Here is a 21,924-nt window from a genome sequence, read left to right as displayed (position 1 = left end):
CAGGAGAGATGTTTGCTGTCTGCTTGTGGCCAGATTCCTTGTGCTTCTGAGTCAGCCCTCCTAATGATGGTGTCTCTAAAGCGGCCGAAGCAGCATTCTCCCCTCACTGTCACTTGTGGCTGCGGCATCTGCTGTCGAGAAGAAGTTATAAACTTCGTGTTGTCTCATGGCCCCAGACAAGTAACAAATAAATATCATAAAGGCTGACGGAAGGATTTGTACTAATTGTAAATTAGTACCGTCTGGTGAAGAAAATCCGCGAGCCTCAATTTGAGCACACAAAGTACCGACTAAAAGGCTCAGATTGGTCTGTGGAACTCCGTCGGGCACAAACAAGGCCATAACTCAGGCAAAGCTAATTTGAGGCCGGCCCGATGACCACAAACCACCAGTCTCTGTGTGTAGCGGGGAGGCGACCGTACGGAACCCTTGTTCCCAAAGACGGGTCCATTACTCAGTTCTCCAACCATCCCGATCAGACGGTAACGCTTCAACATCTGCCGCTGATGGAGGACAAGGACTCGCATGCGGTAGAAAGTTCCCACTTTGTTGCCGTGTCCTCTGGCTGTTCCCCCCTCTGGGTAATCACCTTGGCCCGGTAGCGTAGTAATTACTGAAGTTGCCTAATGCACACTTTCCATTATTCATTTTCATTAATGCCGGGTCTACACTTGATGACCCCATATGTAAATATGTATTTTCAACATTTCTTTTTTTTCACGCCTCTCCGTACGTGCCGTTCCCCATTCATCGCTGGATTAAGTCACTGTGACCAATAGCCACTGTGATTTCTCAAGACTTATCCAGACCAGGAGTGAATTTGAAATTGAACAAGAATTTGCAACTGCCTGAACAAATAGTGTGATTGACAGATTTGTATTTATTTTTTTAAATAGGAGTTTGCAGAAGCCCCCGTATCGCAGGCCTTAGCAAAACAGTGAGATGGAGCTCTGGCACACAGAGATTAAGGAAGTGTCGATGCGGATTTGAGAGGAAATGAGACGAAGATGTAACGTGGGGGACGTGGAAAAGCCGAAATCGGTGCTGAATACAAGATGAGGGGAGAAGTTTCACAAACATATAGCTACGGATACATTGTTTCCCATGTGGTGTGTGGTGTGTGTGTGTGTGTACAGAGAGTTTTTTTGGTCCACGCCATTCATATGCAAAATTGGGAGAAAATGAGAGCCGTACGGGGAGACGTCCATGGGGGGGGGGCGGTTTTCTCCTAGGGGGCTACACACAGGCCGGGCCCGTTGACAGGTTGGCGGAGTGGGCATCAATCACGCAACAGCTGCGAGCGGCACTAGTGCAGGCTTTGGGGGGCAGAGAAGGGCGGTTTGTGAGAAGTCGTCTCCCCCCGCCCACACACACACACACACACACACACACAGACTACTGCCACGCCCCTTAGAAATGTGCCACCTCGACAAGTTGACGTCCGCTAAAGAGGGTCCGTCCTGCCTGAAGTTGCTAGGGGGACTGTTGGAAGGGTGGTCGGCTGAAGTGTCAACGCCATGTTTTTGTTGTTGTACTTCCATGGCTGCACCTGTCTGATAGTGGGACTGCTTGAGTTCTCGCCCCGTCAGCATATCCTGTGGTCAGGGCTGGATGAACCAACAACGAGGCCCCGGAGTAACTAACGATTCTAACACAAGACCCTTTAACAAGACAGGACCTCCTGGGTCCGGGCCTCCTGGGTCTGGACCTCCTGGGTCTGGACCTCCTGGGTCCGGGCCTCTTGGGTGAACCAAAGCGATCCTTTTGAGGTCACCAAAATGAACCAAATCAGAATTAAACTTGGGCATAGTGATCCGATTACGCTGATGGAAACATAATGCCTCCCGTCCATGTCCTGATCACGCACATGTAAATTATATGTAAATTGCTGTATGATTTTATTACCCCTCATCATGGTTATGAGGGGGAGAGGGGGGACATGCAAATATAGTTTTGCAGCCACTTCACTCACAATCAGATGTCCTCATATGGGGGTGGCATTTAAGAGTTTATGTGAAGACGTCCCGATCACAGTGGGCATTTGTTTAATGGCTGAAAAAACAAGGCTTTCTGATTTGGCTACTGAGGCAACACACATTTGTAGAGCCAGGATTACCTCATGGGCGATTAGAATGCCACTCCCCCCCCCCCCCCTCCGCCATCCATCCATCCATCCATCCATCCATCCCTCCACCGCTCCCCAATTAGAGCAGAGCTGGCTAATAGGCTGTGGAGGGTTAAGGCCCCCCGAGCACCTCTCAAGGCAGATAAGCACCGGATTCTTCTCTCCTAAGCTTGGATTTACTCAGGTCTCACAACTCTGCAACGCAGAGTGGAGACGGGGCTTTGAAACGTGAACTACAAAACCATCCCGTGTTTTCTTTACGGTAGATTATCAGACGTAATGGTAGATTATTAGATGTAGTGGATGCTTCTACGCCTTTACGCACTGGAGGACGTTGTTTACTCGCTTTGAACATCGTCGCCATGTCAGCCGGCAAACGGTGCGGCAGCAGGCAAGGACAGTTTTTATTTGGCGTTTCTTTGTCGTCACAAATACAAGATACGTGCATTGGGAAGGGGGGAAGCCAGCTAGTGATTGAGACGTTCCAGGCTGTGGGGGCTCTGGCAGGCTAATCCGTGGAATGAAACTTAACTGGGAGGAGGGTGAGAGAGAGGAGAGAACATGAAAAGATAAGAAATAGAGGAGGGGGGGGGGGCAGTGAGAGAGTGGAGAAGGGGAAAAAAAAGAGTAAAAAGAATGGGAAGAGCGACAAGCCCTTGAGCTGTAAGGATGAGCGGACAGACAGACTCAGGGGCTCAGGCTGCAGGTGAAGTGGGGCCAGAGGAAAAGTATTCAGAGGAAGACAGATAGAAGTGAGGGGTTCAGCATGCTTCTGAAAAGTGGGTAGTATGATTATGTCATCTCACCACGTCACCGTTTTTTTTTTCTTCTCCATTTTCCTTTGATTTGTTGGTTGTTTCCAGGCGTACACGCAAATGATAATGACAAAGAGAGAAGCTTCGTCGTTCCTCTACTCCTCTACACGTATTGGGATTGTCTTTTTTTTTTACGGAAACAGAGACCGTCCTTTACACCTTGCGTTGACATGCGTCCTGTATCTGGACTTCATCCAGATCTGATTGAACCTGATCACATTGACACCTGTAGGTTATTAATATGCCTTCCAGTGTCCACGTTGAGCTCTGATTGAGATCTGATCGCCTGTTTGAGCTCAAACGACCAACCGAATGGTTTGAGTGCGTGATCCTGTCCAGGTATGACGAGCCAATCCAAAATATACATAAAAAAAAACGCCCACTTTTATATGGCAGAGCACAAATGGCCTTGCTGGTTTGTCACTTTTTGACCCCACCCGCCCGCCGTAACCCTCGATTATCTTCCACAGTAGGCCCGACCACCGGCGCATCACATTCGCTAAAGCTCAAGCTGGGTCGCAGGCTTTAATGTAGATTGATCGGATCACAAACCCAAAGGTGCACTGTCACGCAATCGAGCGCCATCCGACTGCACCCCCGATCACCCGAAACACATTTCAATGCGACGTGTCAAAGTGGGAAAAGGATATCGGATGGAAGGTGATCTGACAGAGCATTTGGATTGAAGTATCTGAACACACCCCCCCCCTAGAGAGATATGAATTTTCCAGATCCAGGGTCAGTCCAATCTCATTTCACTTTCTCACTCTCGTTGCCTGAGATCTCGTCGCTTTGATCTGTGGCACCTGAGACCCGAACGAGAGTGGCACGGGCAAAATGAGATGTAATCATCCCTCGCCGTGTCCATGGCCATGCTAGCGGGGTGGGGGGGGGGGGGGGGGGGGGGGGGGGGGGGGGGGGGGGGTGGGGGGGGGGGGTGGGTGGAGGAAAGATTCAGACTGGGAAAGTGCTTGTGCATAAGAGCGTGGGGGCGGCCAGAGTGCGGATGAGCTCGAGGCGCCCTCTTCCCTTATTTGTCTGCGAGGGAGATTGAGAGCGCGAGGTCGATTGCCGGCGCCAAGGCCGAAGTGGAGCGGCGCTATCGGCAGTCGCTCCACCTGCACAGGTGGCTCTTTCATCTTCCCGGTCCGCAGTCTGCTATCTCGCCCGATAATCATGCATATGGATGTCTCTCGTTGAGCCCCTCGGTTCTAGAGGGCGGAACAGGGGGAAAACAACCTAAGTGGCGTATTAATGAGCCTGGATATTGTGGTAGCAGTTTTGGGCTCGGCGCATATGCATGACCCATTTTCTTAAGTTAATGTGACAAATTGAGCGAGTGGAGAGCTCCCTCCCCGAGATTCTGCTTAAAGAGTATTTTCCTGAGAAAGGCAGAGCGTTTAAAAAAAAAAAAAAAAAATCCCAGGGAACAGACTGAAGATGTTCCTTGCGCATTCATAAACAAAGAATACAAGTCATATAATCTTTACTGTGTTAGAGTGGGGTGGGGGGAGTTAATTCATATCAACATCTGGGACCATAAAAGCCAACAGCCTGGAATTTGAGAGATGAAAGCAGCAATTTGTTATTCATTGTTTTACGAGATGAGCTAATCTCTCCGCCGTTACGTGGACATTTACAGGCGAGCGCTTTGTGGTCCCGCGCACTCGTGACGGCGTGGAGCTATTCGTTATTGGGTTCCGAGGGAAACTCTAGACGGCAGTTACAGGGCGGTGATAATCCTGGTCTAAATCTCGTCCATAAATCCTGTGGGCGAGTCCGTCTTTGAGTCTTTTTTTTCCGGGGGACGTTAACTTTAAGTGTCCCGCTGCCTGTATGATATAACTCTCCAAGGCAACCCTGTAAAGCCACCATCTCCTGCTGGGTTCGCTGTGTATTTGTGGAGAACTGGAAGACCGTGTAACCCCCGTTTCAACCGCTTTCATTTGACGCCGTTAAAGAATCGGTATGTAAACAAAGCCCTTAGTCCGCCTGGATGAATCAGCGGGTATCTTTGCGTGCACCAGTACACTGGAAAAACAGAAAAGAAAAGAAAAAGGTCAGGCAGTTTCAACTTTTCAGCATTTTTCTGATTTTTCAGAATTTAATACATATTTCAAACCCATTGGCTATCTGCTTGGTGCGAAAACAGCAGACACACTGGCTTTGATCGGGTGCCAGCTTGGCCTCCCAAGTGGCCCAAAGAACAGATTGCAAGGAGCGTTGAAGCTTGACGTCAACTGAATCAATACTTACCGATTTGCCCGATTCGATTTCATCAACATAACAAGTAACTGTAACTGGATTTGAGATCGCAAGTGAGAAACTGGCGGAGTTGAGGTCAGCTAATAACTGTCCGAGTCACATTTACACGAGTCGCTCGAAAGGCTAATAAAGCAGCTTCAAGTAGGATCACTTCTGTGTCACGCCGCCTCATTAGTGTGGATCAGTGCATGATCACGACCGCATGTGGCCGGCGCCGCGTGTGAGGCATCGCGGCAGAACGCGGTCGTGGAGGTCGTGGCGTTGTTGCAGGAATGACCACAGAAGAGGTGCCGAGTGCTTTGCCAGGTGTCTCGTGCGTGTCTGTGGACAGATGTCCTGGGACATCAAAAAACTTTTGTAGTCGACGAACGCACACGCACACACACACTTTACGCCAGCTGGCACAAGGCTGGTGTTGTGGCGGGTGTGATTCCCATAGCTAGATGGTCTACAGTTGTGTCATTGAAGTGCTCTGGCACATGAAATAAAATAAAAAAAGACTGTCTGGAGAGTTTGAAGCCAAATACAAAGACGTTGGGATGCAAATAAACTAACAATTGTTTTCAACACCTTGATTTTATGAGTTCAGCAAGCGTTCAGTCAACTCGTATAAGGAAACTGACATGAATACCGAGACAATAGAGTGATAAGGAAAAACAGACGTGTGACTGCGTTGCATGAACTCTGCTATGAAGTGATTCCCCCTTTGAAACTCTGGGGCTCCATTTCACAGCCCTCCAACACTGACCTTGTGGCTGCCAGAGCGGACTTCTTTTCAGTGTAGGCTACCTGTACTGGTCTTATTATAATTGAGTGTCAGTGTTTGGCTCTAGGACTGGAGTTGGCATGTCCTGTAGTGTGTGTGTGTGTGTGTGTGTTTTTTCTTCTTCTTTTCCTTCTCAGAGCACAGTAAAGCACATATTCAGTCATTGTACACTCTGGCTGTCACTTTCCTTGGCACTCAGTTGTTTCATTCTGGCTTCCTCCGTGTCCACCTCTGACAGGACCTCCCTCCGCGCCACAAGAACCTGGTCTACAACATCAACCAGACCACCGTCGGCCTGGAGTGGAACCCGCCGGCCGACACGGGCGGCCGCAACGACGTCACCTACAGGGTCATATGCCGGCGTTGCAGCTGGGAACCCGAGGAGTGTGTGCCGTGCGGGCCCAATGTGGGATACTCTCCGGCGCAGTCGGGATTAGTGGACACTTACCTGAGCGTCGTGGATCTGCTCGCCCACGCCAACTACACGTTTGAGGTGGAGGCTGTCAACGGCGTGTCGGACCTGAGCCGCACGCAGCGGCTGTTTGCGGGCGGTCAGCATCGCCACCGGTCAAGCAGGTAAGGGCTTTTACACCACACTAAATGACACGTTGTAACTGGTTGGTTTGATCCGGGCACAACAGAAATGTAAGAGTTGACCAACAGTGTCTGGGAACGGGACTTGTTACAGCACTTAACCCGCCCTAAAAGTGAATATATTTGTTTTCACATTTCTTTTTTGCTAGTGGATCAAACGTACGAGGTACAATGTGCTAGCTGCTAAGCTAGGCTAACCATGTCCTTTTCTTCTACCCAGCAACCAGGTCTCCTTCGAAATGACGTTCCCATACAACTAAACTGCATTCTCAATTATGTTTAGAGGGAAATGTACTTTGAGTCACAGCTGTAAACGCTGTAAATCGAAACAAAAACACAACTTGTTTATGTTTAGTAGATTATATAAATGTTTGTTAGATTAGATTATTTGTTAGATTATTTAAATTACCGACTTGAGGTGGGTAAAAAAAGAAAAAAGAGTCAACGTTGACTTTTGGTTTCACACAGGACATGGACGTCAGCCCCGTGTTTGTTTGACCCGTCCAACCTAACAGTCGGTTTCGTTGTCTGAGAACACAACGTTTCTGGAGAGAGATTGGCATTGATCTTTTGTCCGACCCGCATAAAGAAAGTGAATAAGCGCATACCACAAAATGTTTCCCCCGAAGATGGAGTTGTAAATATTCGACTCGGACCACAGTTCACCCGCCGCTCCAGCTGAGCGAGCATTAGGCGACTGACAATTTCCTTTTGGAAACATCTCATATGCAAACTACGGTCATGATTCTCCATTAGCATTAATGACCGTAGTCTGCTATTATCCAGTAATATATCCACTATGCATATTACCCAGATTAACGTAATGTGTGCATCAGCACTACAGTAGCCAATATTATTAGTTTAGCCACGATGCAGACTCTCAGTGGTACCCAAAGAGCTTTATTTGCAGTGCAGTCTCGAGGGAGCGCAGCGTAATTAAATGCTATATTTTGTGGTGACAAGCTCTGAAGCCCTTTTTTTATTCATTATTTCTATGGATCCACCCAACAAGATTACTCTTTCATGCTCGAGCATCCATGAAACTCACTTGGCCCAAAAGAGTGCTCTGACTGTGGTGATTAAAAGAAGAGAGAGCCGAAGCTCTGGCTCCACATGCAACCGCCGTCTCTCCGTCCATTCACGCTCACGTCCTCGTTTCCACGGAGAGTTCAGCCGCTCACCTGCCGTACGTCTGCAAAAGGTTTTCAACCGCAAACAGTTTACAGACACGCGGTCGCAGTCGACTAGATGTCCGCATCTGGGAGAGGTCGAGAACGAGAGGGGCATTTAAATGAACGGATGTGTGTTGGACGCGGTGTCGGGGATGATGCATTCCGCCGCGCTCTATCCGTGACATAGACACGCGCCGGAATGTGCCTGGCCAAGGGCACAAGGATGACGGGGAAAGGAGGGCAACCACCCTCGGGGGGGGGGGGGGGGGGGGGGGGGGGACACAGAAAACAATTAACACAAGCTCTTTGAGAGTCACTTATGATTATACGTGGCACGATGACAATAGACAATTACTCAGCTAACCCGGCGGAATATTTTCGCCATTAAGCGTCGTGAAGGCGAACGGCGTGCTTGGCCAAGACGGTGTCATGTTTATTATTTTGAGTAAGTGGCACCATTTAAGAGCTATAACACTGTAATCAGTGTAATGGGTCAGCAGGGATGAGACAGCTGATGATTTTGTTGGCTAATTCCATTAAGTTCTGACAGCCAATAATATGTGCCAGTCAATAACTGTAAATGACGTGAAAGAAAAAGACATGCCTTGGTTTTCCCTAAGTATTTTGGGATATTTGGGCGCACTATCCTCTGAAACACTATTTCGGGCCATGATACGAAAACACCTTCTGGGTTTGGAGCTCTTGACGGCTAGCCGGCACACGCCATCTGTTCAATTGACAGAGTGAAACCTTGAGACCAGAGGCTTTCAACCATTTTTGTGTCGAGGACCCCTAAAATGATACACGAAAGGTCACCGACCCCTCTATGATTTTTCTTCAAGGGCCTCCATCTGAAAAGATATTTGGATGTTGGATATGATTCAGACCAGTTTGACGAAGTAAGTTTTAATCACTTTGCGCTCACCTCTATAGGGAATTCATTGGTGACAATAAACTATTTCCCATTCCCCCTTCCTCCACTGAGGACCCCTGTGGGGTGTGGGGGCAGGAAGTCTACAATTATGGAAAATGGCAGTTGCTGAAAAAGCTCTTCAAGCTCCGGCTAATTTGCAAGTCGATAGTCGCCAATCGATTGATATTGACGGCAGCGTGACGCGTCTCGCTTGTTTCTCGTCTGGGGCGGACATTAGCTCCACTCTTCCGGGCTCATTGTCCTGCTCGCCGGACCCTCACTGTGTCCAGCACTCTCTGGGCTGTCAGGGAACGCTCGAGCGCTTTGTAATTGGACCGCCGGAGCTTCCTAAAACAATCGTCCCCTTCCTGAGCGAGCGTGCAGGACCACTCGATAAGAGAATGACTGCATTATTAAAGCCTTTATGGCTCATCATTCAGAATTGATTAACCTTTCGCGTGGCGAGCCCCATTGCACCGAAAGAACCTTCAGAAAAAGGAAACGGGAAGAGTTGCTCCCCCCCATCTACGCCTCCCGCATGGTTAATTGCGTGCACGGGCCCCGTAGCTCGGGACTGAAGGGGATGAACGTGTGTGAATGCAGATGGCGATCCATCTGATGAGGAATTCACACCTCCCCTAATTACACCAAAGGCGCGGCGAGGCTGGAGCTGCAACACGAGGTGCTGAGTGCTTATTGTTCCCAGAAACCTAATTACCTCTCAGCTCCGTCTTAAATGAGTTTAAGTGGAGGCTGCGAGTTCATAAGCTTGATTTCTCCAGCTCCTTCCTCGCGGCGGTTCAATAGAGATTGTTTTTCCCCTTCTTTTTTTTTCTCCCCGCCGTCATGTTGAGGATTTTCGCCGTCTTCGCCGCCGTGCGCTGGAAGTTATGAGCGCGTTTCAATCAGCACTCCATTGTGAGCCGCCCCTCGGAGGCCCTCCGGGGCCTTAGCTTTCCTCAAGCGCACTCGTAAACAGGGCCTTTTGTTCCTCCGGCACACTCGCGAGCGGGCACTGCTCATAGATTAAGCGTTAATATTTATTCAAGCGGATGTTCACATCTCTGAGCCAGTTAAAATCGCTGTGGAGAAGAAGTGCACAGCAATAGGATTGGAAATTGGTTATGGGAAAGGCTACAGGACCTGTGTGTGTGTGTGTGTGTGTGTGTGTGTGCGTGTGTTTACACAACCAATGAAATGGGGTTGCGATCAGCAAGAGGTATAAACAATATAATGGGTGAAAGGAAGAGCTTGTGGAAATTGATTTTAATGTTGACTGCTCGTGTTAGCCAGCAGCACAAAGCCTGTTATGCTCAGATAGCAACTTGTACGATAGTTGAGCTGTGCTCTGATGGATCCACAGGCTCGGCAGGTGAGTCACAGCAGAAAAACAGTGGGTGTGACACAGCCAATGGATTATCTAGACTAGACTCAGAAGGCCCGGATCGTCATTTCCAAAAACACACTTGGATAAGATAAAGACATGCCTTTTCCCATAATTTGGACCCGTCTCGGTGTGAAACCCTCTCATATTTGTTGCACCTACCACACAGGAGGCGTCTTGTGATCTCTCACTTTTGTTTTTACTGAAGCCTTAGAGCGATTTAAAAAGGGGAACTGTGGTCCATTTTTCATAATCCGTCCATGTTATTCCCATGGTCGCAGACATCCACGAATATTAGTAACTCTCACACCTGAAAAGTCAAGTGTGTGACGTCATGAAGTGTGAAGTGCGGAGCTGCTCCACAGACCATTGATTATGGGTCCGAGTAGCCAGGAAAAAAGCATGCCGGCTGGAATACTGCAAAATGCAACCTGGATGCAGTAATATTTCTTTGGAATACTGCATTTGACAAACTACATATTGGGGCATATTACATTGTATGAGAATATTGGTATTGGAACGCCTGTAAATAGTCTGAAACTGAAAATGACCATGGCATGTTCACTTTAAATCAGGCTTTGTGTCGGATCCCTTTTTCATAATTACATCCTTTTCCCACCAGAATTAGCACGTATATTTTTTCCAAAAAATAGGTGATAGATTCCTCTACCTGGTGTGCCACGTTTGGTAAAGGGGGTTATGCACATGTTACGTTGGCTACTTCTTTCATACATCTGTTCATTTTTCAGTCTCTCTTTTAAATACTCCGACCGGAGAGAGTTGGTGATTATTGGAACAGTAGAAAGACTTTCAGAGACGGTTCTGATGGATTGTGTTTCATTGGTTGAAATGAAGCCTGTGGTTTTCTGTCTTGTGGCTTTTCACGAGAGCATATTAATTGCTTGTTTTGTACTTTTTTTTGTATAAGTGATTCCAATTGTCCCAAATCCCCTTTGAATTTCATTTATTACACATTCACCCCAGCTCACATCCATGCTTTCCATCCCTCTGAATCGGAGCTGGAGCCGATAAACACCTGCGACTGCTGCGGAGCCGTTTGTCCCCGGGAATGAATTCTGATTGTAACCTTTCCCACTGAATAGAAAAGCCAGATGTTAGTGTGTGCTAGTGTTATTCGTGTTATTTATTTTTGTCTCGCGACAACAGGGCTGTAGAGGAACACCGCTATCTCTTCTGTTTCTTTCTCCCAACGTCCTTTCGCTACATTTGTTTGTGCAACACTGCGAATGAATGCCAGACGATGTTACACGGCAGTCCCCTCAAGTTCAGACCTAATTAAACATTGAAGGAGAACAACGGGCTATTCTCTTTAGTACAATCTCTGAATGCAGGGGGAGGGGGGGGGGGGGGGCGCACACAAGAATGTGAGCGAAGGGTTTTTACTTTGATCGGAAAGTCCTCCGTGCCCTTGCTCTGCGTGAGGAGCAATGCATTCCGTTCAGAGGACAAGATGTAGCGATATACATGTAGTTTCTTGCCTATGATTCGATAATTACTTATCAATTACTTAACCACTATAAGAGAGGAGCAATGATGTGTGTGAATAATACATGTTGGGCGGGTGCAAATCGACACTCCCCGGTGGTAATCTATATGGCCACGTTATTGACACCTAATCATCACTAAATGGATCTTGGTCAGTGCATTTGTGAAAGTAACACTCGGGGAACAATAAGGCCATTGATTTATCACTTTTTGTGTTCTAATCTGCCACGGTGGCCTTAAACAGAGGGATTGATTGATTCTGAGCAGTCCCCTCTGACCGCTGCCAGCCAGTGTCATTTTCTAGTTAAGCGGATCCTCCTTTGTAGCATTTGTCCCCGGTTTTTACGTTACCTGGGAGCCCATTCTCTTCCCCCCCCCCCCCGGTCCCCCCCCAATGCTCCACATGCTCGCGGTTAATTTGATGAGAGCCGGGCAAAGCGGCGAGATTCAACAGCTGCAATAAAAACTGTGGTGGTCTCAGAGCAGCAGCTCGGAGCACTTAACCTGTAGCTTTTCTGTAAATGCCTCCTGATTTGTCTGTCACCCAATCCGTCAGCAATGAATAATTTTCATGGAAGGTGCACTTTAATTACTTTCCCATTTAAATGGCATTATCGTGGCCTATCTGGGTAATTAATCTCACCAAGTATCCTGTTTCAGCCTTTTATTGCTGGCAGACGAGCTCCCTAAATCCCCCCCCCCCCCCCCCCCCCCTAGAATCCGCCATGCTTGAACGGGCCCTCCCTCATTGAAGCTGGCGTTGCCTCTTTCCCCTTCACTCGGTCCCTATCGCATTCATTGGACAGTCCTTTCTTTCTGTGCAGGCAGCCTGTCAGAGCTGTGTGGCCGCCTTGGAGAGGACACATCCGTGCGGCGCTGTAGTCAAGAATAGGCGTCGCACCCAGCGCCGGTTTAGGGGGCTGATGGCGGCAGATATCTCGTGTTGTTATTCAGCAGGAGCTTTTCTTCTCGCCAACAAAATGTGCGTGACAAGATTCAAACCAACAATGAGTGTGTCTCAATGACTAACAAGTACCGTGGGTGTTTCACAGCTTGATCTATCTTATTCCTCTGTGCCTCAGAGCTCCATTGTTGTCTAAAAATGATTGAAAACATCAATTGCACTGGTTGAAACAGGGTACACACACACACACACACACGTACAGTGCTGTTTGTTTGGACTCAGTCACACATGCACCGTCCTGCTGCTGGAAACAGAACACAGAGTGGATTAATCAGCCACTAAAAATGATTAATGCACTCTTTGAGATAAAAAGGTACTAACTAGATCCAGATACGGTTCCCCCGCTTGTCCCCAGAGGACAAGCTTTTATAAAAAAGGTTCCTATTGGGAACATTACGGGATGTGCCTAGAACAATCTGTGAAAGGTTCCACCCAGAACCTTCTGTGGAGGTTTTACCCAGATCTAGGGCTGCAACAACGAATCGATAAAATCGATTAAAATCGATTATTAAAATAGTTGGCGACGAATTGCATTATCGATTCGTTGTGTCGCGCGATTATTACGCCACCCAAATTAGACGCGGAGATGTTTGAGTATTAAAAAAAAGAAGCGGAGCAAAAAAAAAAGAAGCCGGGAGAGCAAAGACCATCGGAGAGACCCGTAACGTTGTGCGAAAACTAATGGTTATTTGCCCCGTGGTGGACGGGTGTTTTTACGGAGACATGGGTTCCAAGGGTTTCATCTAAACTGACCCAAGGGGTTCCACCAAAAGGCATTTCGTATCCCAAGGGTTTAATCTAAACCACCCATGAGGTTCTCCAAGAGCCCTTTCATATCCCAAGGGCTTCATCTAAACCCACACAGGGGGTCCCACCATGAACCTTTTTATATTCCAAGGGTTTCATCTAGAACTTTCTACATAAAGATACAAGGGAACCTCAACATATACCTTTCGGCCTCCCTGTAGTCACAAGGCTTGAGGTTCTGACCATGTCCTGACCACACTTCTGTACATGTGAGGACATTTACAATGTGGTATGAACAGACCCGCACGTGCAGGTGCTGTCTTTGCTGCAGATACTGGTTTATTTGTATTTTTCAAAAACAATCAAAAACAATCAGCTATAGAAATCTCTTTTCACATCTCAGCAATATAATATATAGTACTTCTAGAGCTTTTGCAGGGATCACAGAGACGTAGATATTACAGAGAATAAAAAAAATAAAAAATGGGAGTCAGCATCCAGTTTGTGGAACAAAGGAAAACCAAGACATCAGCAAAAAGTGTCGTTAGATTGAAGACGTGCAGTTCGGACACACACACACACACATAAATATCCTCATTGTTTCTTTGTACCTGTATAACAGGTGGTTCTGCAACCACCATCTTCCTCTAAGTTAAAGGAATGGGAAGAGGTTTTCCTTTGACTCTTTCTCATTTTGGTCTATACCCACAGAAGCTCTGTCTCTGTGGATGCCGTGTTATTAATGCGGTACATTTGTCAGCGAGCGATATTATTTCATTCTGAAAGCTGTCTGAAAAGTTGCAACATTCTGATGTTTTGGCCCCAGTTGGGAATATGTGGAAGTTTAAAAAGAGAGCACTGATTCACATTCAGCTTCGTCCTATGGGCTGCCCCCCCCCCTCCCGGAGCAGACACAAGACACAGCTTTAATTATTCAGACCTCTGCGAGGCAACAGAAGATATTGAGGTTTACTTTCCCCACAGAAACTCAGCTTTTCAGTCAGACCCTCACCTTTCTGGAATTACTTATTTTCCTTTCACAGACGTCAGCTGCTCGCAGTTATCAGCAGAGACATTTGACAAGTCATTTTAAAAATGTATATATATATTTTTTTGGCAGAAGTTGGCCACTAAACAAGTTTCCCCATCATTGTTGCACTTATCAACATTTTGGTGGTGATATTAAATTTGCGTTTGCGCATTTTCCCCCCGATATCTTCAACCCTGGTGTAAACAATATATCCGCAAGAGCAAGAAGCAGAAAGCTTGTTTGGAAATGTTTGACGGGACACGCACACGTTCACATGTGAACATTTGATTTTTATGACTGTCGAGAGTATTTCTGATTAATGGAGTGATACAGACATATTGTTGCTGCTTAAGTGTCAATTTTTTTTTTTTACAATTTGTAACCTGGCTTTGTACAATGTTCAGATTTCTGCCTCTGGAAATGTATGCTAATTAGCATCCTTCAGCATATTTAAACTTTCAGAAAGATTCCAATGTTAAAAACAACAAACAACTTAATTGCTTTAATATATGTACTCAACTAAGAAGTTCCATGGTGATGCACGTTAGTTTTTTTTTTTTCTTTGGCTATTCACCCGGGGTTGACCCGAGTCAGAACAAATCCACGAGGGTAGTTTTGGTTATATTAGTCCAGTTTCTGAGGTACATATGTGATCCTTTAACATGTGACGCCCCAATAGTACAATAGAGGTTATTGGAATGTACATTTGTGGCTGCTGATGGATTTTGAATAGCTTTGAGCAGAATATACTCCATGTGTTACATAGCGTAGGTGGCAGAAATGCATGTCTCGGACACATCACAGAAACTGGACCAAAATGTTAAAAAACATTGGCAAATATTTTAGCAACAGGCACACACATAACCAGGTGTCCGTCTGAATCGGACCGTATTTCCCGGGCGCGGGCCAATCCGAAACACCAGACTGAGGGGGCCGTCTCAGGGCCACGGTCTCAGGGCCCCGGTCTCAGGGCCACGGTCTCAGGGCCACGGTCTCAGGGCCACCGTCAGGGTGACGGATCACGAGCGCTGAGCGTTCGCTCAGTGAAATTACCGACCTGAGGGGTAGTTGATGAGAAATGTCACTGTCGACAAAATGGAACTCTAATGTATTCCATCTCAGGTTTGTTGGACACGTATTAATGTCTCTCGGTGAGTTGCCACTAATTAAGGAGTCGGTGCGGCAGATGAACCGTGGGACAAATAACCCGAGAACAAAAGAGCCGCAACCAGCGCGTACATATTTAGCAGCGCGAGGAAGTGCTTTTTTTGTAATCATACCATTTTATTTTTCATCAAAATTCTGATAATTATAATAATAATAAAGGAGGTCGGAAGCCAGTAGATGAGGCTGTCAACGTTTTTTTTTCTTTCATTTTTGGCATTGCGCAACTATGGAAGAGCATTATGGCCAGGCATACGGATTTTTTTTTTTAAATTGTGTATTTTTTTATTTTTGGCATTTCCAAGATCAAAGTAAAAAATGTCATATTGTTAAGAATAAAGTCAAACTTTCAGTATTCCAGGCATAAGGAGTAGGCAAACATGTTAACCCTCACGCTAATGTAAACATTTTGAAAATATAGTCCCAATCAAGAATAAAGTCCCAAGTTTTGGGAATACACTAAATCTAAATCAAACTACAGTAGCATTAACACACAGGCTGGAATTTATTACTTTAATCTCAACATTTTGACTTGGCCCTAATACTGATACTAATACCAATACCAAAACAAAATGCATTCAGTTGGAAAAGGAAACTTCTCAGGATGGACGATAATTATTGTTTATCGACATTAAAGCAACAGCTGAGCTCACGGTGACTTATTTCAGCAAACTAAACCAGAAATACAAGACACCGTATCTCAAAATCAGCATCCTTGCTTCTCTCCCTGAGAAGTCCTCGGCTGTAAAGTGCACTTCAGCGTCCATATTTAAAGTTGCCCCGTGTGTTCTCCAGCGTTGACCGGTCAGTGAAGGCAGCTGGCTTTGGCTCTGGAATGCAGCCGCTCTCCGGCTTACTGCCCACGGGTGACTGTAAGGCCTCGGTAAACACCGAAATACTTTCTCTCCTTCTCTCTCTCTCTTCATCCACTCGCACTCCCTCTCTGCTCACATATACATTCAATCAAACACACAGACACACACATATATATATATATATACATACCACACACACACATGCACACACCCTGTCAGCATGCACCTGTGACTCCCAGAGCCTCTCTTTATATGGGACACATGCTCTGGAATGTCACGCCGCTGGCTGCAAATGGCTCCGGCACTTTGCAGTAGAGCCATTCGAGTGTTTCATTTCCTGCCGAAGGAGTTAAAAGGACTTCCAAGGGTAATAAAAGCCAAGCAGGGTTGCACGCCGTAGGTGCCCAATAGCAGTGAATTCCCCCTACTGGAAAACACACGCACACACACACACACACACACACACAGACACAAGCAATCCCAGGTCAATAGCTAAACTTTGATTGTTGTTTCCCGTAGGCAATGGTATTCTGTCCGGTGGTGCAGAGGGATTGTTTGTAGCTGAGCTTGTGTTAGCATGTTAGCTGGAGAAGGAACATTTCATAGCACACACGCACACGCACGCACACACACACACACACACACACACACACACGCACACGCTATTCGTGGGTGGCGATCCCCTCCCTCAAGTGGCCTCTTGGTGAACACGCATACATTCAGACAGATAGTATCGTGTTTTCTTTACAACATGAAAGGTAGAAACCCCAAATTAACCTGAAGAAGACTACACGACGTCCCCTTAAATAATTTCTATTCCAGCGGCTTTTAAAAGAACAATATATCAATCGGGAATGCAACGCAGGTTACATCCTTCCATGCGATTAGTCCCGAGCAGCGTACATGTGATCAATCATGGGCTCTCTTAAAAAGGAGTACCCTTTTAAAAGCAGATTTCGAGTGCCCGTAAGTAGGAGTAGGTTGCTTGATTAACGAGTGCCATTCTTCATACCGTGTGCGCCGTGCGCTCGTAAGATGGGCTTTCCAAACATTCCTGAAGGTCAGGGGGGCGGGGGGGGGGCCTTTCCGTAACAGTGTTGGATTTATCTGCGGTGTCGAACTTTCATTACTCGTTTTTCCAGCGCGTGACCTGGATTACGTGTTTGCCAGAGAGCGTCCTCTTTTTAAAAGTGTTCGGTTCGTCTTCCCTCTCCGAATGGTTTATGGTTTGCGTTGCGGCTGCAGGGTGTGTGGGGATTACTATTTTTCCTTTTTGGGAGTGGGTGGGGCGTTGTCTGTCAGCGTTGCTCACTGGTGCTTTGTGAGATGAAAAGAATCGAGGGAGATTGACAGCTCGACTTTTTTCCCCGTCTTTCATTGTCTCATCAGCATACTGTCTCCTGCAGTGAGGAAAACTAATTATGTCTTCAACCCCCTGCTTCACCCCCTCCCCTCCCCCCTCCCCTTTTATTCAGATCATCACACTTGGAAATCATAATGAGTTTGTGGCAGACCACTTTGGCTTTGGAGAAAGGAAGGGAGGGAGGGAGAGGAAGAGGAAAAAAAAGAAGAAGAAAAAAAAAAGATTCCGAAAGTCCGTTTGCCTCCACTCAAACGAGGCCGCTGGCAATTACGGACAACCTTTTGACCCTCAAAAGCTGTCGCCTCAAATTCTTTCAGGGCCTTACCGAGACCCTGCACACCTGCTAGCTTCCTCAGCTGTACGGCTTCTGCTTTAAAACCAGGGCTCACCGGAATAAAATACCTTTTTTGTTATCAAAGCAGAGCGGGCGAATGACAGCCATCTGGCAGGCTGCTTTTAATCATTCGGTATAAAACAACGGTAAAAAGATTACGGCGGCCGAGGATCCGAAAGGGACGTTGGGGCTGGCTGTGGAGCAGATGGCCTTCACATCTGGGCTCGGGGAAGTTAGTGGGGGCCTGAGGTGATGCTGTGACAGGGTAACACGGCCAAGAATCCCTTTTGTATCCGATGATCTCCTTCACCCGGCCGCCCTCTCTGCTCATTCCGCCGCATCCTTGGAAAGCCGGGACAAAGAGTTGGTGGAAAGTGTTCCGGTCTGACCCGAAGCGCTGGCGAAATCCTGCTGGGGTGCAAATGATTGCCCATTTAACCTCGTAACGTAAGAGAACGTAGACAAAATGCCGGAAGGCCACCGTGTTTTAGCTGGAAATAGATCCGTTACCCGAAGAGCAACCGCCGACATGCGAGTGATTCTGGGAAAAAGAAAGCATGTTTTTAGGAATAATTAAAAGATCCACTGGTAGATGTTCTCTTGAACAATGAATGGAGGAAGAAAAAAACAGAACTTCAGCTTTACAGGAAAAAAAAACGCTCCAAATTATGACCCCAGAATTGACCCTTCGTTAAGGCCCGCTCCCCGCTGCTCGTCAAGCTTGAGTTACCATGGAGCCCACACTGTCACTAACTGCACTCCCTGAAGAAACACTATCTAGCGGAGCGTAGATGTGCTACGTAACTATGCCTATGACTCTAAGAAGCAGAGATGTTGCACTACGATTAGCCAGTTTGCTTTGCCGCGGCGGCGCTTAGCAAATGGTCATTTGCCTCCAAAAAGTTGATTATATTTTTGCTGTGTGTTATTTTTACCGATCGATTTTCTTCCACTTCCTGGAAACGAGCAGCCGCCGTCTACTCTGTCGTGTGGCGCTGCTCTTCTGTGAGAACCGTGTGCCGAAATGTATCCTCCGAAGAAAGATTACGTCGAAAATGAAAGTTGGAAGAGCCCGTGTCCTCAGAGACCGAGCTAATTAAATTAGTAAATTCCTCCCAAATCATCTCCCCAAAGCGCTGGCGAAATCGCCGCCGTGTGCCGCCAAAAAGTATGTCGCAATGTGTTCAAGGTGCATTCTGGCAGTAGACGTCTTGATGAGAGACGGAATCTTTTTTTTTTTTTTTTTAAAAGCCTGCGGGAGACCTCTTCCCGTCCCCCTCCCTGTGCTTTCAAGCAGTTTTTTTTTTAGTAAAAACACTAGATAATCACTTATTAATGTCACAACGTCATTTGGTTTTGTTTTATACGAAATTAAATTACACCCGGCTTGCGAGAGTCGGCGCCTCAATGCACCGACTGGATGCTTTTTCAGCTGCACGGGCTTGTCATCTCACACATATTAAAGATAACATCATCGGCTGCCCGGATGGAATTAAATCTCAGTTGATAACGCAGGGATGAATTCAGTGTAACTGTAAAGTCAGTGCCCCCCCCTTACACACTCCCACTGACAGCATATGCATGGTGTGCTGCAGGAGAGGAGGAGACTTCGCCCCCGGACTGCCATCACCCTTTTTTTTTTTTTTTTTTTTTCCCTGTGTTATTTTCTCACCTCATAATAACCGGAGGTAGAGCTCGCTTTAAATTGTGTGAACATGTCTGGCATTTGCATTCGAATGGCTCGCCGCGCTCCAATTAACTGGTGACAAAGTGGATCGGGGCGACGCTCGGCAAACACGCCGGACGTCTGACACAAAGAGGCAAAAGCCGCTGTCAGTCATTGTTCCCTCGGAGGGTAATTGGGATGAGTTTTGGGTGAAGCTCACCCTCCCCACAGCCCCCACAGCCCCCCACTGAAAAACAAACGGTTGCCCAGCTAAGTCCCTATCAGACAGAGATCACCAATTACAGTAGCGGCGAATCCAATACACAGAGGCAGACGATGACGCGACACCTTGATCAGGATGTCGGGCTTCGCCTCTCAATTTGCCAGCCGGCAACTTTAAGCCGCTTTGCCCAATTTCACATGCGCTGCTCCTCTGTTTGGACTTTATGAGGAGCGGAACCATCCGTGTACACTCGCAGCCATTAGCTCGCGGGAAAAAAACGTTGACATCATTTTGCGTCTCGTCCTTTTTCGAGACTCAACTTTTCAAAACTTTTTTTTCTTCCCGCAAATTGCAACTAAGGTATAGCTGTCAAATTATGTCATGGCTTAATGTTAAGATGGAAGTTAGCTGTGTTTTGGGAAAGGGTTTGGTGTTTTAAAAAAAAAAAAAAAATGCTTAAATAGGAATCTAAATTCTCAATGTGCAAACAAGTCTGTGTTTTGATGCTTGAGGACGGTGGAGAGAATGGACCAGAAGACGGGAAGCTTTCACCATTTCATCAGGTTTAGCACTTAGAATTATCCTCAGAAGATTAATTATGACCGTTTATTGCCCTGTGGCAAGAATATGTACAGTATATATATATATATTTTTTAATATATATATATATATATATATATATATATATATATATATATGTAAGTGTTACATACAATGTTTTACATTATATTTAGCAGGTACCGTGCCTGAGGAACTTTGTGCAAAAATAACATAAAATAAATAAAAAAATCAGAACTTCTCGAACGCGCGATGCATCCGATACAAATTCAATTCTCTCATCAGCTTGTAAATGCCGCGGAGGCGGAGTGACACCTCCACAGAGTCATAACCCTAAACCTCCCTCCATCACGCGGATGTGTGTGTTAGTGCTCCCCGCCGCCGGGGGTCCTCTCCCCGTCAGCAAATCTGCATGACAAACAGCCACAGCCACAGCCCCCCCCCCCCCCCCCCACCCCCCCCCTGCTGCTTTCTGAGCCTGAATCCACACTGGCTCGTTATATAGATATGAATCTTGAGTTTAATAATGAAGGATTAAGGCAATTCAGACTTCAGCTTTGTTTAGTTTTTTGTCCCCGCGTGACTAATGGGAGTTGTGTTAGGCCGGAGCGCTTTGCTTTTATATATATATATATATATATATATATAGTATTTCTTCTCCGTAAATAACCACTTTTCTTCCCCTCTGAAATGAAATAGAAAGCCCTAGAAATATAAAATAAAAGGTTTTTTGCCTTCTTTTTGTCTGGCCAATCTGCAAACTGTAATCAGACTTCAAGGAGGTGCAGCACTTTCCTCAGGTTTCTGTGCTCAGCCCGCGGTTTTGTTCTCTTTTTCTTCTTTTACCGCCGACCGTTCCCTGCTTCGGTCGTTTTAAAGCCGCCCTCCATAAGCTCGCCACAAAGCCACCAAATGAAAAGACATTCTCCAGCTAATGGAGCCGTTACAACAAATAACCAACACAAAAATCCTTTTTTTTTCCGGATGGCTTAATGCCACGAGGTGCCACCTTGAGCCGTATTCTGTTGCTCACGTCTTTTTGAAGTCCTTCTCGATATCGCCGCCGTTCCGTCTTCGCTGATGGTCTCTGACATCTCATTAGAGCGCCCGTTATTCATATTACCCGCACTAAGGCGAAGTGATCACGGCGGATATTGTGAGGTAAATTCCTGTAACCAGCCGAAAGAGAGCAAAGGAGTCATTATTGAGGTCCAATATATGGTTGGCAGCGAAACAGAGACATTTCTGCTGGAATGGGGGAAAGTAGAAAGCTATGAGATTGTTTCCCGAGATACATTTTCAAGGCTAATTATCTCGCAATAATGACATCATTAGAATGATAGTGAGCCAGCTCTCAGACTGTTGAAGAAGGAGGCTTTGTCACACGACACACACACACACACACACACACACACACACACACAGTGTGAAAGTCTTGACAGGTTTTTTTTCTCTTTTTTTTTTCCTCACTGAAAATAACTAAAATGGTCAAATAAGCTGCAGGTGTTTTTTTCTTCGTT

General features: G+C 46.6%; 1 protein-coding gene across 1 annotated transcript in view; it reads left to right on the top strand.

Annotated features, from left to right (window-relative positions):
- Nucleotides 1–21,924, top strand: part of epha7 (eph receptor A7) — a 76,561-nt gene that overhangs the window by 23,060 nt on the left and 31,577 nt on the right. Inside the window, 3 exon segments of the mRNA XM_034527774.1 lie at nucleotides 6,210–6,226; nucleotides 6,228–6,518; nucleotides 6,520–6,547. Coding sequence (XP_034383665.1) covers nucleotides 6,210–6,226; nucleotides 6,228–6,518; nucleotides 6,520–6,547 — 336 coding nt within the window.

This window comes from Cyclopterus lumpus, chromosome 24 (assembly GCF_009769545.1).
Source record: "Cyclopterus lumpus isolate fCycLum1 chromosome 24, fCycLum1.pri, whole genome shotgun sequence".
NCBI classification, from domain to species: domain Eukaryota; kingdom Metazoa; phylum Chordata; class Actinopteri; order Perciformes; family Cyclopteridae; genus Cyclopterus; species Cyclopterus lumpus.
This window is presented reverse-complemented; position numbering and strand designations above follow the sequence as displayed.